The 26,417-nt window shown below is 41.7% G+C and overlaps 3 protein-coding genes across 5 annotated transcripts in view; 1 reads left to right on the top strand and 2 right to left on the bottom strand.

Annotated features, from left to right (window-relative positions):
- LOC134877589 (nuclear factor of activated T-cells 5-like) overlaps window positions 1-19,054 on the top strand; it is a 19,725-nt gene extending 671 nt beyond the window's left edge. Inside the window, exons 2-12 of one of the 3 annotated variants that reach the window (XM_063903152.1) lie at window positions 6,183-6,311; window positions 8,507-9,131; window positions 9,295-9,478; window positions 10,539-10,729; window positions 10,844-11,016; window positions 11,286-11,420; window positions 11,538-11,590; window positions 11,688-11,820; window positions 12,007-12,191; window positions 12,273-14,538; window positions 14,647-19,054. In XM_063903152.1, the coding sequence (XP_063759222.1) occupies window positions 6,183-6,311; window positions 8,507-9,131; window positions 9,295-9,478; window positions 10,539-10,729; window positions 10,844-11,016; window positions 11,286-11,420; window positions 11,538-11,590; window positions 11,688-11,820; window positions 12,007-12,191; window positions 12,273-14,538; window positions 14,647-15,047 (4,475 nt within the window). In that variant the 3' untranslated portion in view covers window positions 15,048-19,054. The remainder of the gene's footprint in view (window positions 1-6,182; window positions 6,312-8,506; window positions 9,132-9,294; window positions 9,479-10,538; window positions 10,730-10,843; window positions 11,017-11,285; window positions 11,421-11,537; window positions 11,591-11,687; window positions 11,821-12,006; window positions 12,192-12,272; window positions 14,539-14,646) is intronic. The other 2 variants (XM_063903160.1, XM_063903168.1) reach the window with 2 other exon arrangements.
- On the bottom strand, window positions 18,468-20,954 carry nudt7 (nudix (nucleoside diphosphate linked moiety X)-type motif 7). The gene is made up of 3 exons (XM_063903179.1): window positions 20,333-20,954; window positions 19,712-19,870; window positions 18,468-19,615 (listed from the first exon to the last, which is right to left on the bottom strand). The coding sequence occupies exons 1-3, from the start codon at window positions 20,486-20,488 to the stop codon at window positions 19,262-19,264; spliced, it is 669 nt and encodes a 222-aa protein (XP_063759249.1). The 5' UTR covers window positions 20,489-20,954; the 3' UTR covers window positions 18,468-19,261.
- Window positions 20,955-21,196: 242 nt separating this feature from the next.
- On the bottom strand, window positions 21,197-26,239 carry hprt1l (hypoxanthine phosphoribosyltransferase 1, like). Its single transcript, XM_063903984.1, has 9 exons — window positions 25,895-26,239; window positions 25,512-25,618; window positions 24,907-25,090; window positions 24,462-24,527; window positions 24,358-24,375; window positions 24,160-24,242; window positions 22,941-22,987; window positions 22,312-22,388; window positions 21,197-21,784 (listed from the first exon to the last, which is right to left on the bottom strand). Exons 1-9 carry the CDS (start codon window positions 25,910-25,912, stop codon window positions 21,737-21,739), a joined length of 648 nt encoding a protein of 215 aa, XP_063760054.1. The 5' UTR covers window positions 25,913-26,239; the 3' UTR covers window positions 21,197-21,736.
- Window positions 26,240-26,417: the final 178 nt, after the last annotated feature.

Consider the following 26,417-nt stretch of genomic DNA (forward strand, 5'->3'; position numbering starts at 1 on the left):
TGCGTTGTTCAGTGGTTTGACGTGTACTGTCTTTCTGGGATTGTGCATAGGTGTGTGTATGCATGTTGAAATCGCTAGAGAATGAATACATTTATTGCATGCATGTTGTGTGTATTCTCCTTGTTTGATTATGTTGGGTGACAGTCTCTCTGTTGTTTTGGTTTTTGTGTGGAATTGAGCCAGAGTTTTCCTCCTCACATTCTCTGGTTTCACAGAAAGAATGCAGTCACTGGCACTTTCAAGCTCAGGGCATGGCAGTCTGCCTGTCAGGATAAGGGGTGCTGCCACTGGTGCCACATTTAATCTATAATGGGCTTTGGACACATGCCAGCTGTTATGTTATTATTAGGTGGGTATTGCTGTATCCATAAGGAGCTAGACTCTCGTTGTGTTCAGCTTGGTTAGTGGATTTGTACTGGCTTTCAGCAGCACTTTGTCTGCAGGTTAATTTCCTTCCTGTTAACAAGGGTATCAACTTAATTTGTAGGGAAAGTGTCTGTGATTGTGCTACTCAACACTGGCATCACCATCTATCATGCTATTGCTTATTCATGAGCAAGCCTTGTATGTTGTGTATTGAACCCTAAGTGGTAACCTGAGATGGGTGGATTTATGCATTTTGATAGAACACAGTAGGGGACCCAAGGTTTCCTCTGTTATTTTACCACCTAGATAGATAGAAGATAGAATCGGAGGATGAAACCCTCTTTATTAGTCACATACATGCACACAGCAGAGCACACACAGTGAAATTAGTCCTCTGCATTTAACCCATCCTAGTACTAGGAGCAGTGGGCAGCTATTGTGCAGCGCCCGGGGAGCAATGGGGAGGGGGGATTGGAGGTGTCCGGTGCCTTGCTCAAGGGCACCACAGCAGGGCCTAGGAGGTGAACTGGGACCTCTCCAAGTAGCAGTCCACTTTCCAAGTCTGTTCGGGGACTTGAACCGGCGACCCTACGATTCCCAGTCCAAGCCCCTACTGACTGAGCCACTGCTGGACACCTGGGGGTAGATGTTGTCCACATATTGATGGTTAATCTTTAGCTGCCTGCTGTTGGACCTGCTGTTCTCACATCTGTCAGCTTGCTATGTATAGGGTGCTCATGAGCTAGTAGAAAGCACTGCTATGTGACCCTGAAATGCACAGTTGAGCCTGCCATATGGTCACACTGTATCACATGATGACTGTTTATTTATATCTCAGCAATTGGGTGTGTGGTGGTCAAGGTAGCAGAAGTGATCATCAACAATCTAGTGAGAGACATCATGTATCAGACTGTAAGAGAGTGGAGGGACAGCTGGCAAAATTGCATTCCGACATGCCAGTATACAATTATACACAATTGAGTTGGTCCCTATTTGGTTCACAGTGAGGCAAATGTGAAACCTCAATAGTGACCTGCTGACCTCTGTTTAAAACTATAATAATGGTAATATAGCGTATTTTTGCTGGTTTTTTGTTGTTGTTGTTGTTTTCCAACTCTGTGACTGAATTGATGGGGGAGTACAATTTTATCAAACAAAAAAAAGTTAATTCTGGCCACATTATTTACACAAATGCCACCCAAAAGAAATAGTTTTTATGGTAGAGTGCTTAAAGAATACATTGAAATAACCCACTATTCTGAAAATGCATAGAACACAGAATCATTCAGTTCAGTTTTGCTTTAGGGTGCCAGCTCTGCAATAAAATCATAATGCTAATTATCTTAATAATGATGCCTTTCCCCTCTGTATTGCCATTTACTTTATCAAGGCTTAGTTATTGACATCCAACCTTAGAAGAAAGTATGGCTTATTATATTAGGCTACTTGACGGTCTATTACCTCTACACAACTCACAATATCTTGCAACTCTAAAATATGCCGTTATGAAGGAAAACGTCTCCTTCATTGACACTTGACAAAAGGTTACATATTTAACAATATTAATATTGACTTTGCTTCAACTTCACGGAGAAACGTCCTGTGATTTTTGGATGCTAGTTTTAATGGGTCAAATATATTATGACACAGCTTTTATATTATCTAATTGTGGTCCGCTTTCAAAGTGTTTTTATTTTGATGGAAGGAAAATCCAGAAAGGTTGTCTTTGTCAGTGTTGAAAATCTTACATCAATTTATCAGTGAGAGAACTTTGTTTGATTGCCGTTTGTTGATTGTAATATCTTTTTTTATTTTATGAGAACAGAATGTCTAGAATTCAGCTATGATACATGAAATAAGTACATTGTTCTTCTGTTCTTCTGTTTTATTATTTTCACTTGTTAGATGCTTTGATCCAAAGCAACTTGCATACTGTGGGCAGTCCCCCACAGGAGCAATTTGGGGTGGAGTGTCTTGCCCAGGGACACAAGAACATGCTGACTGTTGTGGGGATTGAACCACTTCTCTCCTAATCCGAAGATCAACTCATTGAGCCACATATAGTTCCTGAACTTGATGTATTCATTTCCGTGAATGGATCCATTAGGCTCATTTACTGTTGTTCGCCTGAGACGTATAAGCAGAAATGATAGAGCCCTCTTAAAAATGATCCCTTGAAACATGCCCCAAACATTTGACTGACACCTCCATGCACGTTTTTCTTGTACAGTGGTTAAGTTCATGCAACAAATGCCACAAATCTTTTGTTTTAGAAAGGAATGATATACTGTATGTATAGCATTTGTTACTGTTTCTTTTATGGACATGAGTATTACATGTTCATGGTAGTAATTTGGTTATCTCTTAAGCTGCAACCACTGATCTGGTTTATTCATCTGATCTGCATTAGCAGGCACAAGGAGAAGCAAATAGAGTATACAGCCATTCATTGCCAGTGCATTTCACAGTGAACAGGGATGGTGTAAATATCCCAAAAAGGCATTCTTTGTGCTCTGAGTGCAGTGACTAGCGTATTTTTCTGCTCTATGACTTGTGCTTTTTGTTACGAGTTCAAGAGAGTAATCGAAGGAGACATTATTGGGCACTGAGACGCATTCTTGATCTTAATATTTGTTTTCATTTTTAACAAAAACAACGGCATCATGTATTGTCTATCATTTGTCATCCGCCGTCCTAGCTACAAGCCAGCTGCAAAGAATAGAGATGGAATGGTGACCTTGCTGTTTGGCAAACCTATATGGCATGTTTAATGTGAGCAGTGCATAACTCTGAGATGAGGTAATTTAATTGTTCTAAGTGTAGGGTTAACTCGGCCCGCCCCCTGGCTGGCTAGTATTTTGCAGCTCCCTTTTTTTGGGGCATACTTGGACGAGCTTGTCGAGCATTGCAAATACATTTTGTCACCTTACTTCTTATCACACCAAACTGATACACACATTAAGCCCAGAACATAGTCAGTGTTCAGTTTCAACTTGTAAAAGAAAAAGGAAAGTCAAGCTTCATATTTCATTTCAACTGAGTAAAGACAAGCATTTTATTCTCTTTTGTAAAGTACCTCTCGCTAAAGCTTTCCACTATCAATCAAAAAGGAAAGCCATTTCTAAAGTAGCCACAAGTACTATTTTGTGTTGATCTGTACTGCAAGGATGTGTGGTAAATTACAGGAAGCAACTCATTCTATCCAAAAACAATGAATTGTATTGCTTTCAGTATCAGTAGTGTTGATTATTTTTCTTTAATTCCCCATCCCCCGCAAGCCACGCCACAGCGTATACTGTTTTGCCTACTGTTCCCTCCTGGGCAGTCTGCTGCATGAGTGAATTCAAAACACTTTTACTGAAGTCCAGACTGTGCTTTTACAAACCCAATGAATGATTAAGTTTGTGTGTTTAAGATAAGTAGACTAAATATTATATCTAACTACACTAAACGAAACTGCTGATGTGAACAAATATACTCAATGTATGGCAAGCAAATGCGGTTGATAAGTTTAAAGTTATTTTCACATTGAGGCTGTAAAATCTGTCATGTTTCATTCATTTGGGCAGGTTTCCCATCAACTGGATTTTTGAGAATGTATTAAACCAATTATAATTATGAAGTATGCCGGGAGGACACGTGTGCACGCAGAATCTATTGATTCATTAGAAATACGATCTCAATTGTTACTGTGCTCCTGTATTCTGGGACAAGCAAGCACTCAGGGAGAGAGAGTGTCCCATTCAGACCAGCAGAGTAACATAGTGCGCTGTTCACTCCTTTCCATCTGACCAGTGCAATAATTCAACCTGGCTTCATCAGTCCAGCAGTGGCTCAGTCAGTAGGGGCTTGGACTGGGAATCGTAGGGTCGCCGGTTCAAGTCCCCGAACAGACTTGAAAAATGGAAAGTGGACTGCTACTTGGAGAGGTCCCAGTTCACCTCCTAGGCCCTGCTGTGGTGCCCTTGAGCAAGGCACCGGACACCTCCAATCCCCCCCCTCCCCATTGCTCCCCGGGCGCTGCACGATAGCTGCCCACTGCTCCTAGTACTAGGATGGGTTAAATGCAGAGGACTAATTTCACTGTGTGTGCTCTGCTGTGTGCATGTATGTGACTAATAAAGAGGGTTTCATCCTCCGATTCTATCTATCACTGGACGATGCAGAAGTGGCAGGAATAGGTTTGTCATCTTCAGCATACGTAGTGTGGGTCTGTGAAACGGTGACGGCGAAATGTGTTCATTATGTAAATGCTCTGGGTGCATATGAATGGGCTCCAGGTTTAACACACATTCGGTATACTCACATCATGCACACATCTCCAGTGTGAAAGGAGTTATAGTCAGAGCTGAGGTCATGACGGTTTGCCAGTCAAGCTGTAATGCATCCATGCACAAAGACTCCCTCTCTTCACCCCATGAACAAAGCACAACAGACATAGATGGAGGGTTATTGTGAGGGTCATGCAGACTTTGCTGTTTACTTCAAGGCCACAATAAATGTTATCTAAATAGCCACTGTCCACTATTTTTGCTTGGTAAGTTGTGAAGAAGCATTATCACAGTGTGTATGATTTAAATAAGGACTGTAGCTCTTTGTGTGATTTTGAGTTGTCACCGCCTCAACAGCGCCGTTGACATCACAAGTGCGAGATCATGTGTCTTGTCAGTTTTACCCGTTTGCCTGGTGCTAAGTCATTGCTGAGTATCAGATGACTACTACACAAGCTGGGTGCTGCCGATGCACAGCTGAAATATCCATGTCAGGGTGTTGATGGGCTGCTGTTTCTTAGCAACCGGACTGCCTAATCAAGTGTTTGTCTGCCACCGAATGCTTTTTTCCCACTGTAGCTGCAGTGGCTGGTTATGGTCCTTAAGGAGTCCTTTTTCCATCAAATATTAAGGAATGTCTCTGCCTTATTACATTAAATTGCATTGGAGGCTAATTTAGTTTATAATTGGATAGACTGTTTTATATAACTGTCTGAAGAAGTGTCTTTTGTATATAAATGGGATTTAAAAAAAACTTGATCATGAGACCCAGGTTTGCTTTCAGTCCCATCCAAGGAATGCTCTGACCAACTTTTGAAACCAACAACAAACGTCAGTGAGATATAGTAGTATTTTTGTTATTACCACCACGATTACTGAGAACAAATGAAATGTAATATGACACAATTACATTTTTTCGTTCAAGTTGGGTCTTTCTCATGATCCTCTGAACATTTGTGGAGCCAGTGGCCAGCTGCACTGGCGTCAGTTGTTGGCCCAATGATGAGTGGCCTCTTAATGTAGGCTCTGTGTTCAAGGGGTTCAATTTATGTGCATACCATCTCAAGTTTCTGACAGCAATAGCAGATAGCTCTATTTTTAAAAATGGTGAATTGATTTGCCATAAGGGTTGTGCATTTCTATGGCCTCAATTTCTGATCAGGCTGGGTAAAATCCTATATCATATTTTATAGTCTTTTCATGAAATCATAAAGTTTTAATCATATTATATAATGTGGTGATACACTGTAATGTTGCCTTTATTAACTTAAAGGCCTTAGAGAATGTTTTTACCTTTTGCACATTTTAGTTTTAGTTACTTTTTTCACACAGAAATATCAAAAAATATAAAGCTTGACCGTAATTTCACTGTTTGTTTTTTAATTGACCAGGAATCATGCGATATCACCCAGCGCTATGCTTTGGGGTGAGCCAGCAAAGACACTTGTGAAGAGTCCGCAACCTTTTTTATTTGCTGTTCTTGTAACAAATCAAATATCTGTTATTGATCTTAATTGATCTCTCCCTGCTCATTCTTTATGACAGAGTCGGTATATGACCTCCTCCCCAAAGAGCTCCAGCTCCAGCCGTCGTCCACCCAGACAGACCCACCCACCATGAGCCAACAAAGTGGGGGAGAGGCGGGACCTCCCCCCTCTGCAGCCGTGGCTTCAGGTGAGCTACCTGCTTAGTCCTTGAAAACCATGATCTGGGGTCAGTTTCCCCTCGCCAAACTACCCCCAAGACAGAAGGGGGGAAGAAAGTAGAATGTCTTTTATGGGTTTCTGGGGGCAACTTCACCCTTTCAACAGTTTGCGACAGAAAACGTTTGTGCCTATTTAATATTGCATGAGCTTGTATAGTAATTTCAAGTTTTTACTTTGTTATATTATGGGTTTCATTTGATCCAAAATGCTACGGTGCTACGCATCAGGGGTCAGAATGTTTACCGTGATTTGAAAGTTGAACTTTTTTTTTCTTTGTCTTTATTTTAGGATTCTTAATTATTCTACTATAAAGCAAAGCTGATTAGTGAACATTTGGGTAATTTCTGAGTACCTTCTGTCTGTCGGCTTGTTTGACATGAGGCTGTTAGGTACTTTCATATTATCCGAGCAGCATCCTTGACTTTGTGTTGGGGCTGTTGAGCTCTGCAGCTTTTCACTTAAGCAGTTCACTTTATAAAACTGAAGGACTGAAAAATATATATATTTAAGAATTGCTACATGTAGTTGTAAGTCCAACTTCCCTTATAATCTAACTAAACTCTACCATCTAGTGGCCGTGACTATTAGCTTTTCTCAATTACTTTCCAAGTAATGATAGTCATTCCCAATCCTCTCTTCCCGGAAAGCTTTGCTCTAAATAACAGCTCCAAGAAATGGCAAGTTTTCAATAACAGCATGCTAACATAGCTTGTTCTTCTTAATTTCACCCATTTCTTTAGCAGCACTTTCCCATTACATGCTCATGCTTTATGTTTTCTTTCACCTTGCTTTTTAGAGAGTTTAATAGAGGTTTCCTAACTTGTAGAGATGCAGTAGTAAAGCATCTCCAGCATCCTTTTGTGTTATGATATTACATTGTGTGGCAGAGTCTGGAGTTTAACACTTTTCCATCAGTTCATCTCTCTGAAGTTGTCAATATAGTTTTGTTTTCAAGTGCCTGAAACAGCCTCTGCACATTTGTCATTCACACACTGTCTTTAACACAGTGATACAACAGTAAGTCACTGTGGTAATTTATTGAGGTCTCAAACTCCAATGTTTGTAATCAGCTGATATTCTCAGTAAATATGAAGATTCTCTCTCTTTATGAGACAGTGAAGTTGCCCCTAGCAATCATTGGACTATCGTTTGAATTAATTTAGCAAATCAACTAAATTTGGCCTGATCTTGGATCATGGTGCACGGCAGCAACATCAGCTAAAATCTCTGAAGGAATTCAGTCTTGAGTTTTGTCAAGAGAGCATATAACTGGTGTACGGTGTTTGAGAGAGCACTTTTGTTAATGCTACCTTTTAACTACCCTGTCTGACTCAGCTGACCCTAAGCAGTGCTGATCAAAAGCATGACTACTGTTATGTTTGTTAGATTATCATTAACCAAATACTCATGCTGTCTATAAATGATCAACTTCAAAAGTTAATCCTTCTTCAGTTTAGGAATTAATCCAATTTACTGATTGACAGAAGTTGAATCTTGAATGATCAGCTCTCTTGTTGCTCATTGGCTGTCTCGTTTTTATTGCAGGAAGTTCCCTCTGAGGCAGGGAGTGTCTGCATATAAAATGGTCTGCAGTTCACTGCTCCATAGGTCAGAGGCTTGTTTATTCTGTCTCCATGGCTACGCTCAGTCCCAACCAAATCTTCCAATTGGCATGCGCAAACTACTGTTTACTACTGAATGCACATTGCACAAACTGTACTGTAACCCTGGCAACCCTGGCAAATTTAATTTGGCCTCATTACCAGCTTGCAAATTTGGCTGTACAAGAAAGTTTGACCAGATTTTTGTTATGTTTCTTCTGGCAATGTGTATGTAACAATTTGTAGCTTGCTTTTGTTTTTGTAAACAAAGCATGTCGGTTTTGTCACATTGATTTTAATTGAGAAAGGTTTCGTAGGAATCAAAACCTTGTGGGACCTAAAGTACCCTTCTCAACTTTAACTTCAGAATATTTGATCAATGCTTGACGGCTCTCGCATGCACAGTGAGAGTATATAACCCACTACAGACTGTTGAAATTAGAGTTGGGAAGAGGGGAAATCAATACAAATCATGCACAAATTCAGCTGCTTGAATGGGACTGCTAGCCTGCACTGTGCCGAACATCTGAACTAACTTATTTATCTGTATATACTACCACAGATGCCACCTCTTCCACCTCCAGCCCCTCTGCCTCTTCCTCCCTGGCTATGGGAGCCTCGTCCTCTGGTTCCTCTACCTCCTCCTCAGACCATCTCAAGGCTCCCCAGCATCTCCACTCCACTGGTGAAGATGGAGCTGGAGCTGCAGAGACTCAAGGTATGGAGGGTGCTGTATCGGCCCCCAGCAGAGGCAACAGTGGAGCAAACACTGCAACAGGAGACATAGGGTCAGGAGTGTTGTCAGGGCCAGGAGTCCAGCAGCCTCAGAACACCCCGTCCAAACGGAGGCCTGTGTTGAACATATCCCCCCCGCCCGAGGACCTCTTTGACGACAGCCAGATGTCCTGCCAAGAGGAGCCATCAGTTTCTGCTCCAACGGGTCCGGATTCAGAGCATAGCAGCAGCATGTGGGCCGATGACTCTGTCTCCAACTTCAGCTTGCTCAGCTCCGTGTCCTACAACGACAACACAGAGGTGCCACGCAAGTCTAGGAAACGTACCCCCCGCCAACGGCCTGGGCCCAAACCAGCCCCTCCAGAGGACAGCATGGACGTGTTCGATGCTGACAGCGCAAAGGCCCCTCACTTTGTCCTGTCCCAGCTGGGCACAGACAAAACCAGTCCCAGGTGGGATGACCCTTGTCCAATGCCCATTCTGTCCGCATGTTAACTCAGAGCTCCTATGTCCTTCTTTTGGAATACAGTTAAGGTCATTTAGTTTTGTTCTGTCTGGGTAAATATCATTTCTTGGAGTGTTATTAATGTCATGTTCTTTTTTGTTGCCTTGCAGCTCTCTTGAGTCAGGGACAGCAGTGAAGGGTGGGTCACTGTCTACTCAGTACCCCCAGAGGAGTGATGGGAAAGAGCTGAAGATCCTGGTGCAGCCAGAGACCCAGCACAGAGCTCGCTATCTGACCGAGGGCAGCAGAGGTTCTGTCAAAGACCGCACACAGCAGGGATTCCCCACTGTCAAGGTTTGACAAAGCCCACCGGCTGCTTCTAGACACGGGAAACATATTAACACCTAAGTAGGAAGTGACTGAATAAGGCCAGAACTACACGGGACGCAAGAGAAATCTCATGCCTGTTCAGATGCATCAGAAACATTCGCTACCTAACTCATACGCATCAGCACATTTTTGTTTTGAGCTATTAAGCTTTATTTCACAATGGCAGCATTCTGTATTCTGGCTGGGTACTTCTCTGACAAATCAACAGCAGACCTATTTTTCTGAAGGGATATAACTTTAAACTAGATCATCCTAAGGTAACTTTAGATCTTACTTAAGAACCTCAACAGGACATTTCCGTTTATTCATCAATAAGGCTCTTACACCCGACAGCTCCACTGGGGCTGCTTAGTGGCCCGCAGATTAAACTGTGGCTGTGTTGAGCAGCTGTGGGATGTAGCAGCTCCAACATTTAAATAATGTATCAGATGCAACATTGGCAAGGATAAATAGAAACAGACATTCACAGTAAAGGGTGTTCTTGTTTACCATGGGCACAAAACTAAACCCTTTTCAGTAGAAGCCAAATACTTGTAAATATGTAAATGCTTGTTTACACTTTATTTAGAGATGGAAATTGTAATGATGTGGTTAGGAACTGAATCCATTGATAGTCCTAGACAGAACCAACCCCAAAAACTTCTCTGTGTGAGGGACTCAATTATTTGGTTGGCTGACACTTTTTCTCTATTGTCCTAGGACATTAAGATGTGTGTTACACTTTAGTTTACGGCTGATTGTTAGGAACCCTGTGGGCAATTTACCATGAGTTTTGCATTGTGTATCACAATGATCAAAGGTATTCATCTTTAAAATCCCCAGCCTGTTAAAAGTTCTACATCAAGATAGGATCTCTTACAGAACCAAATATCAAGTCTATCTCTTTAATGTCCTGAGGCTGATTATATCTTCGTGCTTAAACATGTGTTCTGTGTCCATAATAAACAAGAAGATATCTGAGTGCCAGTGTTTCGAGGGTCAATTAAAAGTTATTTACACACAATCTCTTTTGCTTTGTCCCCAGTTGGAAGGCGTGAATGAACCAGTTGTGCTGCAGGTGTTTGTAGCAAATGATGCTGGCAGAGTGAAGCCTCACGGGTTCTACCAGGCGTGCAGAGTAACGGGACGCAACACCACTGCCTGCAAGGAGGTGGACATTGAAGGCACCACTGTAATCGAGATCCCTCTGGAGCCCAGCAGCGATATGACACTCGCGTAAGGGTTTTTTTTTGTTGTGGAAAAGTATCAGATAATACCAACACAGTGTTGATGTTTGAGAAGTTCCTTGCATGGTTGTCATGTATTCTTCAACCCGTGTTGTTTCTGCAGGGTAGACCGTGTAGGAATTCTGAAGTTGCGTAATGCAGACGTGGAGGCCCGTATTGGTGTGGCAGGGTCCAAGAAGAAGAGCACACGTGCCAGGCTGGCATTCAGAGTCAACATCCCCCAACCTGATGGATCCGTCCTTACTCTACAGGTCACCTCTTCACCCATCCTCTGCAGTGAGTAGTGAACGTACAATAAGAACTAAAAATGATCTCCTAAAAGGGAACATAAACATTAGTCTAAAACCAAAAAGATAGGAATCACCAACCGGCTTCATGAGGTTAATGCAGAAGAATGATTTGTGTTGTTAGGCTTATGGAAACTCTTCAGATCATAGAGAACTTTCTGTCAATTTATTTTCTTCAGTCTTCCACATGCTTTTTGTCAAACACTAGCTAATATGTCATGTGAGTTTTAATGATTTAACACTTTTGTCATTCTCCAGCCCAGCCAGCAGGAGTGCCAGAGATCCTGAAGAAGAGTCTTCACAGCTGCTCAGTGAGAGGAGGAGAGGAAGTTTTTATCATTGGAAAGAACTTCCTCAAAGGAACCAAAGTCATTTTCCAAGAGAATATTGCAGGTGCTGAAGCCAGCTTGGTGTTATCAGTGTTGTGTTTGTATCTCTCATTTCTATGGATATGGAGTTTTCTGCACTTCTGATGGGTGTACAAAGAAAATTGTTTTTATTTCTCTACAGACGATAGCTCCTGGCAAGCTGAGGCTAAGATTGACATGGACCTTTTCCATCAGGTATATGTAGCTAAATGATCTTATACTCTGACGCTCTCATTGACCATACACTAAGATCTAAAGGTTGATTGCTTCTGTTGATGTCTTGCGTTTTCAGAACCATTTGATAGTGACAGTCCCTCCGTTCCAAAACCAGTCCATCACTTCTCCCATTTCTGTGGGAATCTACGTGATGACCAATGCTGGTAGATCACATGAAGCCCAACCCTTCACTTACAATCCAGACCCAGGTACAGCTCGCTCAAACTCACCCTAGTCCTATTTAAAGATGATTTGAGCATTGCATTATAGAGTTTGAACCAAAAGTTACCTGTAGTGGTTGATTAAATCCTTGTATGAATACAAGTTATGTTTCTGTGAGAGGCTTCAGTAATGAGAAACTGAAATGTATCCTGTGCTTCCTCCCTCACCCACAGCTGATAACTCAGAAGTCCGGACAATAAAAACAGAGGGACCCTCTCTAGTCAGCACATGTATATTTGATTGCCAGATCAAATCTATATCTTCTGAGCAAACTGACAGCTCTGCTCCTCCTTCCAAACGGCAAGAAGACACACCAATGGAAGTGTCTAGCAATCCCCCTCCCACAGAGGTCTTTAAGGTCATTCTCAAGAAAGCATAACCAAAATGTCTATTTCAGAATTGCAGATGCTAATATATTTTCTCCCCTTCTTTTTCTTAGCCATCCCCTGACCCTCTTGTCGTGGTGCAGCAGACACTGGAGCTCAGCTCTAATCCTCATCCAGGTGGGGAGTCCTTTCAGAGCCCAATGCCCCTACAACATGAAGATGTGGAGCTCTCCCAGGCGCCCCCTGTCTTTCCTAGCCTTGAGTCTCTCAGCACCATACAGAAGCAAGACATTACCCCCACAACCTCGTTCCCAGTGCCGGGGGATACCACAATCCCCCCTGTTACACCAGAAGTCCCTCAGCAATTTCTCAGAGATCCTCAGGACAGCGTACCTCCTGAGAGTTCAAACAGTGGCGGAGGGGTCGTAGTCTTGGCCATGTCCCAGATAGCGACTCCCTCTCAGCCCCAGCAGTCACAGGTCCCCCTATTCCCCCAGGATGGGGTGACCCAGCTGGAGAGGGCAGTAAGAGAGCTACAGGCGGGAGGAAACACCACCTTCCAGCAGGTGTTGGAGGCGGCTGTAGCCCAGCAGCAGCTAAACTCTGTGCTGTACAGCCCCACCCCCTCTGCAGACACCCTTCAGCAGCATGTCCAGGAGAACATGAATAGCCTTAGATTGGGAAACACAGATAATACACTCTCGACACAGCAACAGCTACAAATACAGCAGCAGCAGCAGCAGCAGATGCAACAACAACAGCAAATGCAACAGCAGCAGCAGATACAACAGCAACAACAGATGCAACAGCAGATGCAACAGCAACAACAAATACAACAGCAACAACAAATACAACAGCAGATGCAACAACAACAACAACAAATACAGCAACAGTTTCAACAGCATCCACACTTGCAGCAACATCAACTCCTTGGTAACCTTCAGCAGCAGCAGCAGCAAGGTCTTGGCAACATGCAGATTCAACAACCACAACAACTTATATTACAGCCACAAGACCAGCAGCAACTACAGCAGCAGCAAATGATAGAGAATATTCAGCAGCAACAGCTGCAGCAAAATCAGCAACAGCAAGTCCTTAACAGCATCCAACTTCAGGATCAGCAACAACAAAATCAAATACTTACCAATTTACAGCAACATCAGCTACAGCAGCAGCATCAGCAGCAGCAGCAACAACAACAACAACAACAACAACAGCAAAATCAAGCATTGAGCAACTTGCAACAACAACTGCAGGAGCAGCAGGTGTTGGAGAATTTGCAGCAGCACCTTCAGGCTGAGTTGCTTCAGCCCCAGATCCACTCCGCTCCCCAAGTCCAGCAGCCAGTGTCCCTGCTTCAACAGACTGGAGAGCTGCTCACCATTCAGACCAGCTTCCCCACACAACCCCCGACCCACACATCTCCCCCACAGCAGCTCTTTCAATCGCCACGGCCCCTCGCTGAGACCCAGAGCCCCCAACAGCAGGTCCAGGCTGCCATGCTCCAAAACACACTGACAGTTCTGACCAGTGGCAGTCTCAACTCAGAGCAGCAGCCTACAGGGTCGACCCTATACCTTTCTCCAAACCCTCAGCCCCAACAACAGCAACCGCAGCTGACTTTCATCTCCTCCATGGAGACCTCTAACAGCCAGCCCCAGTCCGTTGCAATGTTTCAGAACCAACCCCAAACTCAGCTTTCCCAAATGCAGCAACAGAGCACCCCCATGGAGCAGCAGCAGTCTCCACAGCAGAACCAACAACAGCAACCACAGCTTCCAATGGGCCAGCAGGGCTCCCTGTTCCAAAGTATCCAGAACCACTCTCAGCCTAACACCGTCTCTCAAAGCCAGCTCTCCCAGCCCCAGCAGGCAGGTCTCCTGCTCTGCACCACAGATCTTAACCCCCAGGCTATTCCCCCAACGATTCTCTTCAGCACCCAAACACAAGGCCCTTCCCAGATGGGGAGCATTAGCGTTGGGATCCAGCAGTCTGACTCAGCAGAGCCCATGTCCTTCCAAGACCAGAGCTCCTCAGGCGGAGGAAACACATCTTCCGCTGAGAGCCGGCAGCAGAGCCTGTTCCAGGAACAGCAGCCAATGCAAGTGGGTTTAAGTTCCAGCAGCGTCCAGAGCAGTCAGCCTGTGGAGCTGTTCCTGCCACAGACATCTCTGTCCAGCCTGCAGAGCACTATTGGCTCACAGGAGCTGAACAACCAGGCTCCATCCCCTGGCACGACCATATTTGTGGTCCAGGGCAGTGTGGGTGTGGTAGCCAACCCTGGCCAGCAGCCCCCGGAGCAGCTTTTCCAGACAACCGTGGGTGGAAATGTGGCTGCACAAGGACCGGCCAACCTGTTTGTGTTTGGCATCCAGAATGGTAAGTCTCCACTTTTAGCACAGGGAATCCAAGCTAAATTGAATTACTGCCAATGCCTTTACCTGCTGTTTGATTATAAGGATTATTTCCATGATCTCTCCCTTCCAGACCCACCCCAACTGCTCAATTCCTCCGGACCTGCCCTCGCTGCTCAAGGCCCGCCTCAGAGCTCTAATCACATGCAGCCTCTGTTGGACCAGCCGATGGGCCAAGCTGCCTCCACAATGCCATCTAACATGCATAGCAGCTTACAGAGCACCCTCGAGGCCCAAATGCAGTCAAGCTTAGAGAGCGCCATGCAGACCAGCCTACAGAATGCGATGCAGACAAACACACAAACAGCTCTGCAGTCCAGTTTACAGGCAACCATAGAAACAAGCCTGCCGACTCCAATGCAGACCAATCTACAGACACAGGGCAGCTTACAGAATCAATTGCAGGCCTCAATATCTGCGTCGTCCAACATGGATAAATTTGAGGACATACTGGAAAGCCTGCAAAAGCAGTGAAAAGTGTTTGGACCATGTTGCCACTAAGGAGAGTGAGTGGAATGTAGCCTATACTTATACACCCTAACAAAGACCAGAGAGCGGTGGTCTATGATGTTTTGTGAAATGCCACAAAACTTAGAAAGCAATTAGATATTTAATAATTAAAAGCCCGTTTACCTAAAACCTAAATTATGAGCTCTTGCAATTGTTTTTATGGAATATTTATAATTGTTATAGCCTACATACATCCATCGTCCTTGAATCGAAGAATACGCCTTTGTTATTACCCCTCTCGCAGGATCAGAGAGGCCTGTAATAACTGCTTTATCCATCAGTCTCAGAAATGCAGTGTATTGTTGTTAGAGGTTTTTGAATAATATGAGCCTAAGAGATGATGATAAAAAAACCTACCAGGTTAGGTGGAAAAACTGGAAAGGGATAAAGAATGTCAGCAACAGGGAGACGGGAATAGTATTGTCAGAGTAGGCGGAGTAGATAAAACAGCCAGCGATGAAGTGAATATCAGATTGTGTCAGATATAAGCTGAATCTCATTTTATGAGTGTAAAGACTTCAAGCCCAATATGAGGGGAAGAGATGTGAGAGGTGTTTTTGTCTGTTCGTCATGTGAATATCATTTACCTGGCATAATAGGGATGGAATAAGGTCGCCACTCAATTGAATCTAATGACATGGATAACGTAGGATATTTTGCAGTTAATTAGACCCTGGTTTTGCAAACGTAAACAATTTAAATAAAATCTACTCTAAGAGTAGAGACTAACAAATTAAGTACATTTGTAAAATGTTTGCCTCCACAATATGTGCTTAACATGAGCAGACTCTAGTAGCACAGAGTTTGAGCATTGATCGACTCCACACAAAAAAAACTCACTCACCAAAATGGTGATCAGTCAATACATTCTGGTATTGTAGGGGGTTCCCCCATGTGCAAAAAAAAAGAGGGACTATCAAACACTCACAAATGAGATTCCCCCTTGTGATAACTGTGACTTGGCCCTTTGGTTTTGGCTCCTCCCAGTATTTTCATAGGTCAAGGCGTCATTACTGGGCTTGCAGAAGCTTTCTTGGTCAAATTTTAGGAAGCATTCAACTATGTAGTGTGTGTATACTTTTTTGTTTTGAAAAATTGGTAACTTTTACCAATTTAATGTGGATAGAAAGAAACGTTCCACTTGTGAAAATGGAGTGTTGTGTGGTTTTATAAACATTTTATCTCAAGCACTTTATAACCTCTAGCTAATCCTTATATTCGTCCACAGCTCTCTACTGACACAGCTGAATTTGTACTCGGAAATATCCAGTTAAAAAAACGAAAAATATAACACAGCAGTTGTCTTTGTAAAGGTAAATACATCCTAACCAATTATTTTTACATTTTATCTTGTCTGAATATTTTTGAGGTCTATGACAACTTTGTATAGGATGTCTACTCACTGTTGAATTCCTCTTTGTATTCAGTCTGTGGTCCAGTCTAAACAAACAGCCATTCCCACAAAAGCATTGTCAATGTTCAGTGTCTGAGTGGTAAGTAGGCCTTTGTGTTTTAGACACTGACAAAACACCCTAACATTTTTCTTTAGTTGGTCCATTTGAAATGAAGGAGTTTTCATCGTATTGTTATTTGTACTATTTACTGTTCAATCTGTCACTTGAGACTGTTTCACCTTGTGTTGTGTTAGATATTTAAGTTTTCGTCTCAGTGTTGGTACCGTGTGCAGGCCGGCGCCGTGTGAAGTTGGCATCCAGTGACCGTCCCATGTGTTGTGAACAGGGGCTCACTGGTAAATGAAATCTCTGTTACATAGAGGCCGCCATTTTGACCTATGGTGCTATGTGCAGGAGTGGTGGGCACTTCTGATTTGATGTTAGTACATAACAGTTTATACTTATCTTTATAGCACTGACAATAATTGTTAGTTTTGAAGCGCATTGAGTCTAGAGCTGGCTGTTGTTGTGGGGTCAGACTGGAGCGCACCCAGGCATACCAAAGCTCCTGTTGTGAATCATTTTGTCTCATACATGTCCTTGCAAATGTTATCATGTTTACTCATTCGTACTTACTCATTTAAGTTATGCAGCTCTTACATGGATAGTAATTCAGCATGTGTTTTTGAGTGCAAGATTTATAAAAGATACGTAAAGGTACTTTGTGTCATGGATCAGTTTTCCTCTAAACATTTCCACCAATTTGATACATTACATTACTCTATTTTTTGATGCAAAATATAACGGCTGTACTTTCCATATCTATAAAAGTGGCCAATGTTGGCATTATCAAAAAGCCAATTTTTGAGAATAATTCGAATGTTAGAATAGTGTTGCTCACATATGCATTTGTTTACATTTTCATAGTCATACTATTTTTTCCTGCAGCTGTTAGTGATCCATTTTAAAGTAACTTATCTTTTTTAGAATTTTGTATCCATGTATCAAAATGCAGAGTATTTTTGTAAAACTAAACTTTTTGGTTTATGCTCATAGCACAGAATATATCATTGCTGGTATGTTTTCCTGAAATGAAGCGCAGGTTTATTGTGAAGTGTGTGACTGAAATTAGTAATGTAATTAAGTGGACATCAAGCAAATATGTTGGAACTTAATTCTACTGTTTTTAAAAATGACTTTACCCAACCTGTATAACATAATACATGGGCTAGGTTTTTCTTGTGTGTGTTTGTTTTTTATGTCATGCATCTCAAATGGCACTTTGACTCATCCATTAACTGTAGATCAGGTTAGAGCGCAGTAGTGATGTTTCCAAGCATTCCAGCCCTCTTGGGGGAGTTTAAGAGCACATGATGTTGCGGAAGAAGTGCGGAAAAGTAATGCCTCTTAAAGCCATACCAACACAGAAAGCCAACCTGTGACTTCAGTTTCATGAATGTAAATTTTACCTCATGGTGTGGACATAGAGCTTACTCTACATCTAACATCGGACCAATTACAGTTTTAAAGAACATATATTTTGAGGCAGAAGGGGAGGGTGGGGGTGGCACCAACTGTCATTTGTATCACTGTACATTTGTCGGATTTTTTCGTCTTGGATTGTGGTGTAATCTCATGTTTTTTCACATCCAGTTTCATTTTGAGCAATCCAGGATGCTCAGTCTGACTCTTCGAATAGCCACTTCCACCTGAAAAAAAAAACATGTGAAACATTAATTTAAAAGGTGGTGAAGATAGCACACAAATCTTTACAAAATATCAGTTTTGTCCTTCATTCATGTAATGAATATCCATGTATATTTAAATGTGAAATATACTGCAGGGGTATCTTGAATTTCAATTGTGATGCTTTCAACAGAACTTTGTGTGCCTTGATAACTTAACTGTTACTCTGCTTTGTTTACTGGTGTCCCTTTCGTGTCATAGCTATTTGGCTCCTTGTCCTTTTTCTTCTCTAGGACTGTTGAACATCAAGACACCTTTATGTGGTTGAATCTTTATTTCTAAACACAAGCATTACCATAGCCCATACAGACATATTTTATTTCAACAACATCGTGCAGCTTCACCAGTGAATTGTCAACTTGTTTGTTACTTTCTGTTGAAAATGTTTTTCATGCCTCATGAGATTTGTACATGTGAGGCAAAAGGGACGAGACCATGGAGATTGTTTTATGGAGAGCTATCTTGTGTTGATGTGCTTGTCAACATTACTATTGTTGCTGTGAACTGCTTGATCAAAAGGAGCAACCATGATAAATTAACTGTTAATTGCCAATAGTGTGAGCTGTATCTTGTGTGTAATCAGTCAGCTCACTTTTCCTAGTTCGCTTTCTATTTCACATTCTCCAACAGTTTTGTTGTATCCGTTCTGTGTAGCTTGAGCTTTAGTATCTAGCCTTAAGACCCCGCAGTCGGGATAAAGGTCAACCCCAGTGTGTTATCATACATCTGAACTATTATTAACATGTACTTTGCCTTGGTCTGGACATTTGTATACTCTTCTGTTTATATCTGTAATCCTGCTGCTACATTAAATGAATTAATAAAAATGTCTTTGGGTTTCTTTTTTCCCCCTTGTAAGTTAATAGTTCTGAAAGTTGTTATATTAATCTTCTAAAGCCAATATTGCACATTACTTAAGTTACACATGTACTCTTATCCTCACAATGCTTTAAATGAACGAACAGCAATAATGAAACACTCTGGCTTCAGGTATTTGTGTCTGCACAAATGCATTAAAAGCATCAGGAAAAAAGCCAGTCATAATTTACTAGTTCTTCTGTGCAGAATTTTCTGGAAGAAGGATATCGGATCTTCTGGGTCAAAAACAACATCAAAGTCAGGTTTTTTCTTGAGAGCGAGGGCAGCAACCAATATGGCGAAAATAGCAGTGAGTCCCCATATGTGATACTGGCTTCCTGAATCAGGGTCCATAAAATAGAAAGAGTGCAGCATCCCCATTGTCCCAGCAACACCATGGGTGGCATAGTGGTCCTTGTCGCTGGTGAAGAAGTCCAGGGGGACAGTGAACACAGCACTGACCTCAGCTGGGTTTGGACAGGGACAAAATGACTCGTCTATGAAGCCAACCACCGGGGTTACCAACAAACCGCTCTGTTAAAATAGATCAAAATAGGAGGGGGTCATGTGAAATAGATGGACCAAAAGCAGCTGATGCCTTTGAAGGGGTAATAATGTGCACTGGTCTACCTTATTGATGATAGGGACCAGTCTACAGACCACCTGAACATCATCAGGTGGGAGACCTATCTCCTCCTCTGCCTCTCTCAGAGCTGTGTCCACATCATCTCTGTCACTGGGGTCTCTCTTCCCACCTGGGAAACACACCTCGCCAGCACTGGTCCTCAGCTGCAGAGACACAAAAGAAAAGCCTGTTTTTCAGCAATGCATAGTGAAAAATAATACAAAGTTATAAATTCAAACGGCCTACTCCTGTACTGATCTGTTGTGTTTATTTCTTAAAATGTTCTTTGATTTTCAGAAAGTTGTAAAACAGCTTTGATTTATTTTACTGGAAAAAAATGTTTTACCAGAATTTTGTTATTCAATGGACTCATTCAGAGACCATTCAACTGAGGCATAATAATCTTATAGATCAAAACAGTAAATAGCCATAATCTGTGCCAAAGAATGTTATACAAAAGCAATTGCATTTGTGGTGTGGACAAGTGACTATGAATGACCTGAAGGTTAAAAGGGAGTTTGGAGAATTTTAGACCTGATCTTAAACGTTTACGACGTAGAAAAACGGTTAGAGAGGCCAGGCTCACTCTGAGATTAGTACACCCACATCTGACCAACACTTGTTACCTCTTTTGATCGCAGGGTCATCATGGTGTGCAGCTCTCCATTCTTCACTATAAGTGGGATCAGCACTGAGGCTTTGGGCAGCACCGGTAGAGAGGAAAATTTGTTTCCGATGTCAAACTGCTCTAAAATGGCTATGATGTCCTCTTTAACATGCATTGTAGCAGCTCTGTTTCAACGAAGAAACAACAGAGTGGAGGACAAGAAAAAAACATACGCCAAAACTGAAAGCCAACTCTTGTTTTACATGTGAAAAATACTCAAGTACAGCGCGAAACTGCGGGTTGTCACGTCCAAAGGGGTCTAACATAGCAAATATTAACCAATGTGTGGTAATCAGTAACCATGCAGCAAGTGATGAACAAATGAGTTTATCATAAATAGAACTCTGAAAAAACTGAGCTCCAGTTGTCCCACATATTCTACGTCACGGTGGACTGATAAGATAATGATAGCATGTAGAGCTAAGTGTTAGCAGTGTGTGGTATCTGGGATAACAAATGTAACTGTAACTAAAATGTCTCTAATGGTTTTCTCATGACTTCTAGCATCATTCGACAGGTAAGTAAAATATCTCACTTATGAGAGTTGGCTGACATTTCTATTTCATAACCAACAATCGTCACAGTGTGCGACGAACCCAGCCAATTAGCCACAAGCATTGTAGTGACGCATTTGACGTCAATTGTACATTTGCATCTCACGTGTAAAAACGAGTCTCATAAATAGGAATCACATTTCCACATTCAATGGAAATTGAGTGCTATTTTAACTTCAATATGGCTCTATAGAAGCCCAAGTTAAGAAGTGTAACATAAACATAAAATATAAGTCTTCTGAGATAAGAGAAAAAATTCAATCTCAAACTTCAAAGTTTCACGAGATTTGTATTGCTGTAAACAGGTCTTCGATGAACAAATCTGATATGAAATAAAACAAAACGTTACAATACATTCCAAGTCAGTCATATTATGGCAAAATGAGAGGATATATCTGCATTATAATCAATAAAAAAAACATGACAATTAAATGAAGGCTACTTAAACTTGACTGACAGCTCACTTAACGGAAAGCAGTAATTAGCCTGAGACTTGTGACTTCAACAAATAAATGACATTCTTCTTTCTATCTCAAAGATAAAACAGCAGGTAGTCTATAGACATGAATAAATAAATTAAAATTTAACAACCAAAATATTTATTCTATACATACACAACTGATCCCATGTGTTTATTAATAAGGGAGAAAAAAAAGTGTTCTCTACGTTTGCAACCCACATGTCACATTTTGTGGATTTGTAAGTAGAAAAATAAATAAGTTTCAAAACACAGCAAAGCTAAGGATGGGCATCACAGTGGTCCTAGTCTTCATTGATTTCAGCCCTGCCTCTCCAGCAAATTCTTCTGCTCAGACTTTGTACTTCTCCTTGGCTTGATCATTCAGTATACAGATGTGCTGTGAACAGGTTAACCCAATTAATCACAGGATAATGCATGTTTTTTCATTTAAAAAAAGGAGGTCTTACAATTCTACAATTAATCACAAATGATACAAGATTTGTTTTATTTGTTCTACCTGAAGAAATGTAAAAGTTATGGTTAGGTAATCGTTTTTCAGCATTACTCCATCACAATAAAAAAAAAACATGCCTGATTGGAGCCAACTGTTAATAATGTAAACTATTCTTTCACAATGCAAAGAAGGGAGCTACTCATGACTGAAAAACATTGAAATTATTGGTGAAGGCGGTAAAAGAGGTTGAAGAGCACTAAATAAATGAAAAACATTTGATTTTCTCTTATTGCAATAAAGTGTGATGTTTCAGTTTTATTAATGTATATCATCATTCATGCATTATTTACTGTTTCAACAAAATAGTAAACAATAAATTCTATTCTATTAAATGATAACATGGTATCGAATATCTGTCCGCATTCCCCTTATCTAAAATCATCCAAAGGAGTCTACACCAGCAAACTTACACTGAGATCTCTGAAGTACTCATTGTAGTCCAAAGCGTAGCCTACCAGAAAAGAATCTGGCACCTCAAAACCAATATCTGAAATAAAAATACAGACCATTACTACCACTGTGAGGCACATATATTAAAAAAAATAATAAACTGCTTATTTTAAGTGCAGTTGAAGTTAAACTCACTAAACGTTACTTGTGATCTAAAATTAGATGCAGAAACATTTACTGTGATCAGAAGCTCTGAACTAATGGAAGTTGCTCTTTTAATTTCTCTGTGAGGTTATACTTAAGCTGTCACTGCTAGTGGGAAGTCATAATGCTTACAGTAACAGCTGTCCTTAAGGGTCGATTTTGAAGGGATTATACAACACAAACCTAAAAGCATTACATAATCAGAGACAGTGTGAGCACAGGGGGTTATCAGGCATGCATTAGTGCATAAGTGCCAGGCTCGGCTACATTTGGAGAACGTTTTCTGGAAATAACTGTTAATGCTGCATGTAAAAAACACAGTTTGATTAAATAACACTTCACCAGCCCTTTAAAAGTACAAACATACATGTGAGCATAGCATAATCACTGCCATACATTACTAAAAATCCATAGGTAACTTAGTGTAATGTAAAGAGGCACTCACAGTCTGGTCTGTACCCTGAACTCCTCGGGGTCCTCTTCACCAGAAGGCTAAAATTACAAACAAGGAAAATACAGGATATAAAAAACAAAGGTTCTCAAAAAAGGGAAATTGACATGCTAAACAGAAAGACCGAATGTCACCACAACATATGCAGTGCAGGTTTTAAACCTGGCCAATTATCTTTGTACACCTGCACAACATCTTAATAAATGCCTGTCCTGTTCGAGATCAACCTCTGTCTGTGGAGCTTATTTTACATGCGTGGATGCAGAGTACAGGTTAAGTAGGGCCAAGAAATACAGGTCCCCTGTCTTAAAGCTTAATTCACAGAAAGAAAGCGTTCTGTGAAAGTGAATGATTGTTTGACTCTATATTGTATGTGTGTATGTGAGCAACCTTGACCTGTGTGTACTTTGCATCTCGCCTCATGTCAGCTGGATGCTGGAGCTCCAGCCCCTGCGAAGTATAGGCGGTTGTAGCTAAGGGATATTCTTTCTGTACTGATGATCTAAGCTCAACAGCCATATCATGTTACATAAACAAGGTTCAGAAAAGTCTCATACATAGCTGTTTACTTTATTTTCACATAAACTTTAAATGAAATGCATCCGTCAATTCTTTAGCACCACAATTACAATTTCATTCAGCGCTGTTGTTTTCGTGTGGCAGCAGAAATGTCAGCCAGGAAAGCCTCAGCAGGAAGAGGAACTATTTGCATTGCGTGATGCCACAATGACTAAGTAGTTTTTTTCGGTGTTTGAACAGAGTAAACTTGCCATTTATGAACTGTATTTATAGTTCAGATAATAAGTATTATTCACAAGCTTGGCAAGCAACATATTTGCGAAAGATAATAATAGGGTGAACATCAAATCTATTGGAATGAGCCTACCCATATACATTAGATCAAACCAAGACAATTATCTTTTATGCAAGCATCAGAGGAAACCCACTTTTCTTCAACACATTTCCTGTTTCAACCAGCTGTCGGGAAAACATCCGAGAAATGGCCTCTACCTCCACAGTGCAGTTAAATTAGTGCCACAGATTAACTCTTAAGCTGCTCCCTCCCTCCGTCACATTACATCTCTAATGCAGTCCTAAAGGAGAGTGTCCATTAGCTAAGAGCACTGTTAGCAATGTCTTTATGGACATGTACTGTAACATTCGAGGTATACAACTTAGCCTCCTCCAATGTTAACTGTCTAACGGTGCCTACCTTACAACTTTAACCATCTTGGGTTTGCATTCACTCAGCAGGGAGAGTAGCGTCTGCATGGTACGTCCTGTCTCCACGATATCCTTTTAATAAAGCAGGACACAGTAATTGGTGAAGGTGGAGGCATACACAATAAAAAATAAATCCTTATTTTATAGGTTTAGCCTGAATATAGAATAAAGAAGAAAAAGGTCTTACCTCAACAATCAAAACATTCTGGGGGAAAATAGAACATAGATAAGGTATGCAGTTATATAAAAAATGTTAAGGTATTTCTGCCTGTTAAAAAAATGTGGACCCACCTTGCCCGAGAGACTGGACAGCTCATCCCCTCCTATGACTTTGACACTGTTTGTTGACTTGTCGTTCTGGGGAATACAAAGCAAAGACGACATTATCCATCTCAGTGAGGTAACCGATTCAATCCTTTTTACATAAAAAAGGCAGAAAAATTCATCTTATTTAGGTTGAAATAATTGTGTTGCTGCAGAAATATCACTTATTGTATTCTAGGGGGGAAAAAATATATAAATCCTCACCCAAAAGAAATCCAACTGTGCTTATTTTAATTTGAGAGTGATGATGAAACATGATCATTCCCTCCAATATAGTGAATACAAAAACGTTGAATACTGCAGCAGTTCGTTTCTGATTGAAGAAGAGATTGTTCTCATTTGTAACTCCGTATCACACACCTCACATTATCAGAATTGGTTCCTGGAAATTAAATGAAGAGAAGTAGCTTACACAGTAACTCTTCACCCTGATGAAATCCACTGTCAAGGGGACTGATTTATCACTGTTCTGGTTCAGGGCTTTGATGTAGTCCAGGAGGTCTGCGAAGAACTTGTATCCTCCTTTTAGCACACACAAAGCTACGATGTGGTGTCCCCCCATGTCTTGGATAATATCCCGGGCTAGACGTTCTGTCCTGGGTCGGGGAAGGTGAGAAACACAATAGAGTAAAGTCAGGGAGGGAGAGGGAACTGTAAATTAAAATTAAATGGCGACTGCAGTAAGGTATTTATGGACAGGGGGAAATGCCTTACATGAAATTGCACTTAGACCTAATTGCCTACAATGCATTTCAGAGCACTGCACTGGATTCAACCCCTGCCTCCCAAATCCACATTCAAATGAGCTTCAGGATGTGGGATGCAGTGATTTGTCAAACAAATACAGTAAGTGCACGGCTGTAATATTAGCACAATCTGGTGTGTGTGTGTGTGTGTGTGTGTGTGTGTGTGTGTGTGTGTGTGTGTGTGTGTGTGTGTGTGTGTGTGTGTGTGTGTTTCAGAGAGTCTGGCGAAATGACAGAAATATGACTCATTTTCATTGTATGTGTGATTTACCTGTCCATGATGAGTCCATGGGGGATTATCACCTTATCCAAATCGTTCTCATAATGTCTGGGGACGCAGAAAAGGTCCAGATCATAGCCCTTCTCATCATCAGCGATCTGGAAGAGGAAGAAGCACTCTTCAACAAAAACTGTTGGCACTGACAAATAACGTTCAATCACAGAGAAGCCTCTCAGCCACCTGTTTATCCCTGCACACACATGGCTTACATCATGCGGGACATCAGACGCTCATGTGGCAGAGCAAAACACTTCAATTATGATTACAAACATAGTGCCACCTGCGGTCTACCAAACAGGCCTACGGGGCAGAACCACACCCTGACAATTAACAAGTTATCAAACAAACGAACACCCAAATCCCAGCAGCCTCACCTGCAGAAACGAAGCCATGTTGTCGTGTGGTTCAGTCGCAGTGAAATGTGTGAGAAGTCATGCTCAGGTCCTGAGAGAGAAACCGCGAGAGGGAGGGGAGGAGGGTTTATGGACTGGAGGTGGCACGAGCCGCTCTCCTCCTCACCGACTGCTGCTGCTGACCGTGCGCGAGCAGCACGCGGTGCCTCTCCCCTGGGGGTTAAACACCTTACGTCACAATCCAGTTTACCTTCCCAATAATCTTATTTGCCAGACACAACCTGAGCTTAACATGCTCTATACTGGTAACTCCTACAGCTGCTGCATGTCTGGGTAAATGTGGCAGCAGAGGGCTGTTTGAGAAGCTGCAGATGACGCAGTTTTAAAAATATAACTGATGACAGATCCGCCTCTCCTCAATAAAAGCGCTGCTCTCTCTCTCTGCGGCTGCGCGTTTATTACTGTACTGTGTATATACCTTCTTTATAGACGTTGTAACCAGAATACACCAATAAACCTACTCTCTATTATATAACAATTAATT

The sequence above is a fragment of the Eleginops maclovinus genome, chromosome 2 (genome assembly GCF_036324505.1).
Source record: "Eleginops maclovinus isolate JMC-PN-2008 ecotype Puerto Natales chromosome 2, JC_Emac_rtc_rv5, whole genome shotgun sequence".
Taxonomy (NCBI): Eukaryota; Metazoa; Chordata; class Actinopteri; order Perciformes; family Eleginopidae; genus Eleginops; species Eleginops maclovinus.

Excerpts from the sequence above, each read along its gene's own strand:
- nudt7 (XM_063903179.1), bottom strand. The coding sequence starts at position 20,488 with ATGCATGTTAAAGAGGACATCATAGCCATTTTAGAGCAGTTTGACATC. Across the intron at positions 19,871-20,332 it reads TGACCCTGCGATCAAAAGAG|CTGAGGACCAGTGCTGGCGA; the intron begins GTAACAAGTGTT and ends GTGTCTCTGCAG. Across the intron at positions 19,616-19,711 it reads TGGTCCCTATCATCAATAAG|AGCGGTTTGTTGGTAACCCC; the intron begins GTAGACCAGTGC and ends CTATTTTAACAG.
- hprt1l (XM_063903984.1), bottom strand. Across the intron at positions 24,528-24,906 it reads TCAGGGTGAAGAGTTACTGT|AACGACAAGTCAACAAACAG; the intron begins GTAAGCTACTTC and ends TGTATTCCCCAG. Across the intron at positions 21,785-22,311 it reads AGTACTTCAGAGATCTCAGT|CACATCTGTATACTGAATGA; the intron begins GTAAGTTTGCTG and ends ACCTGTTCACAG.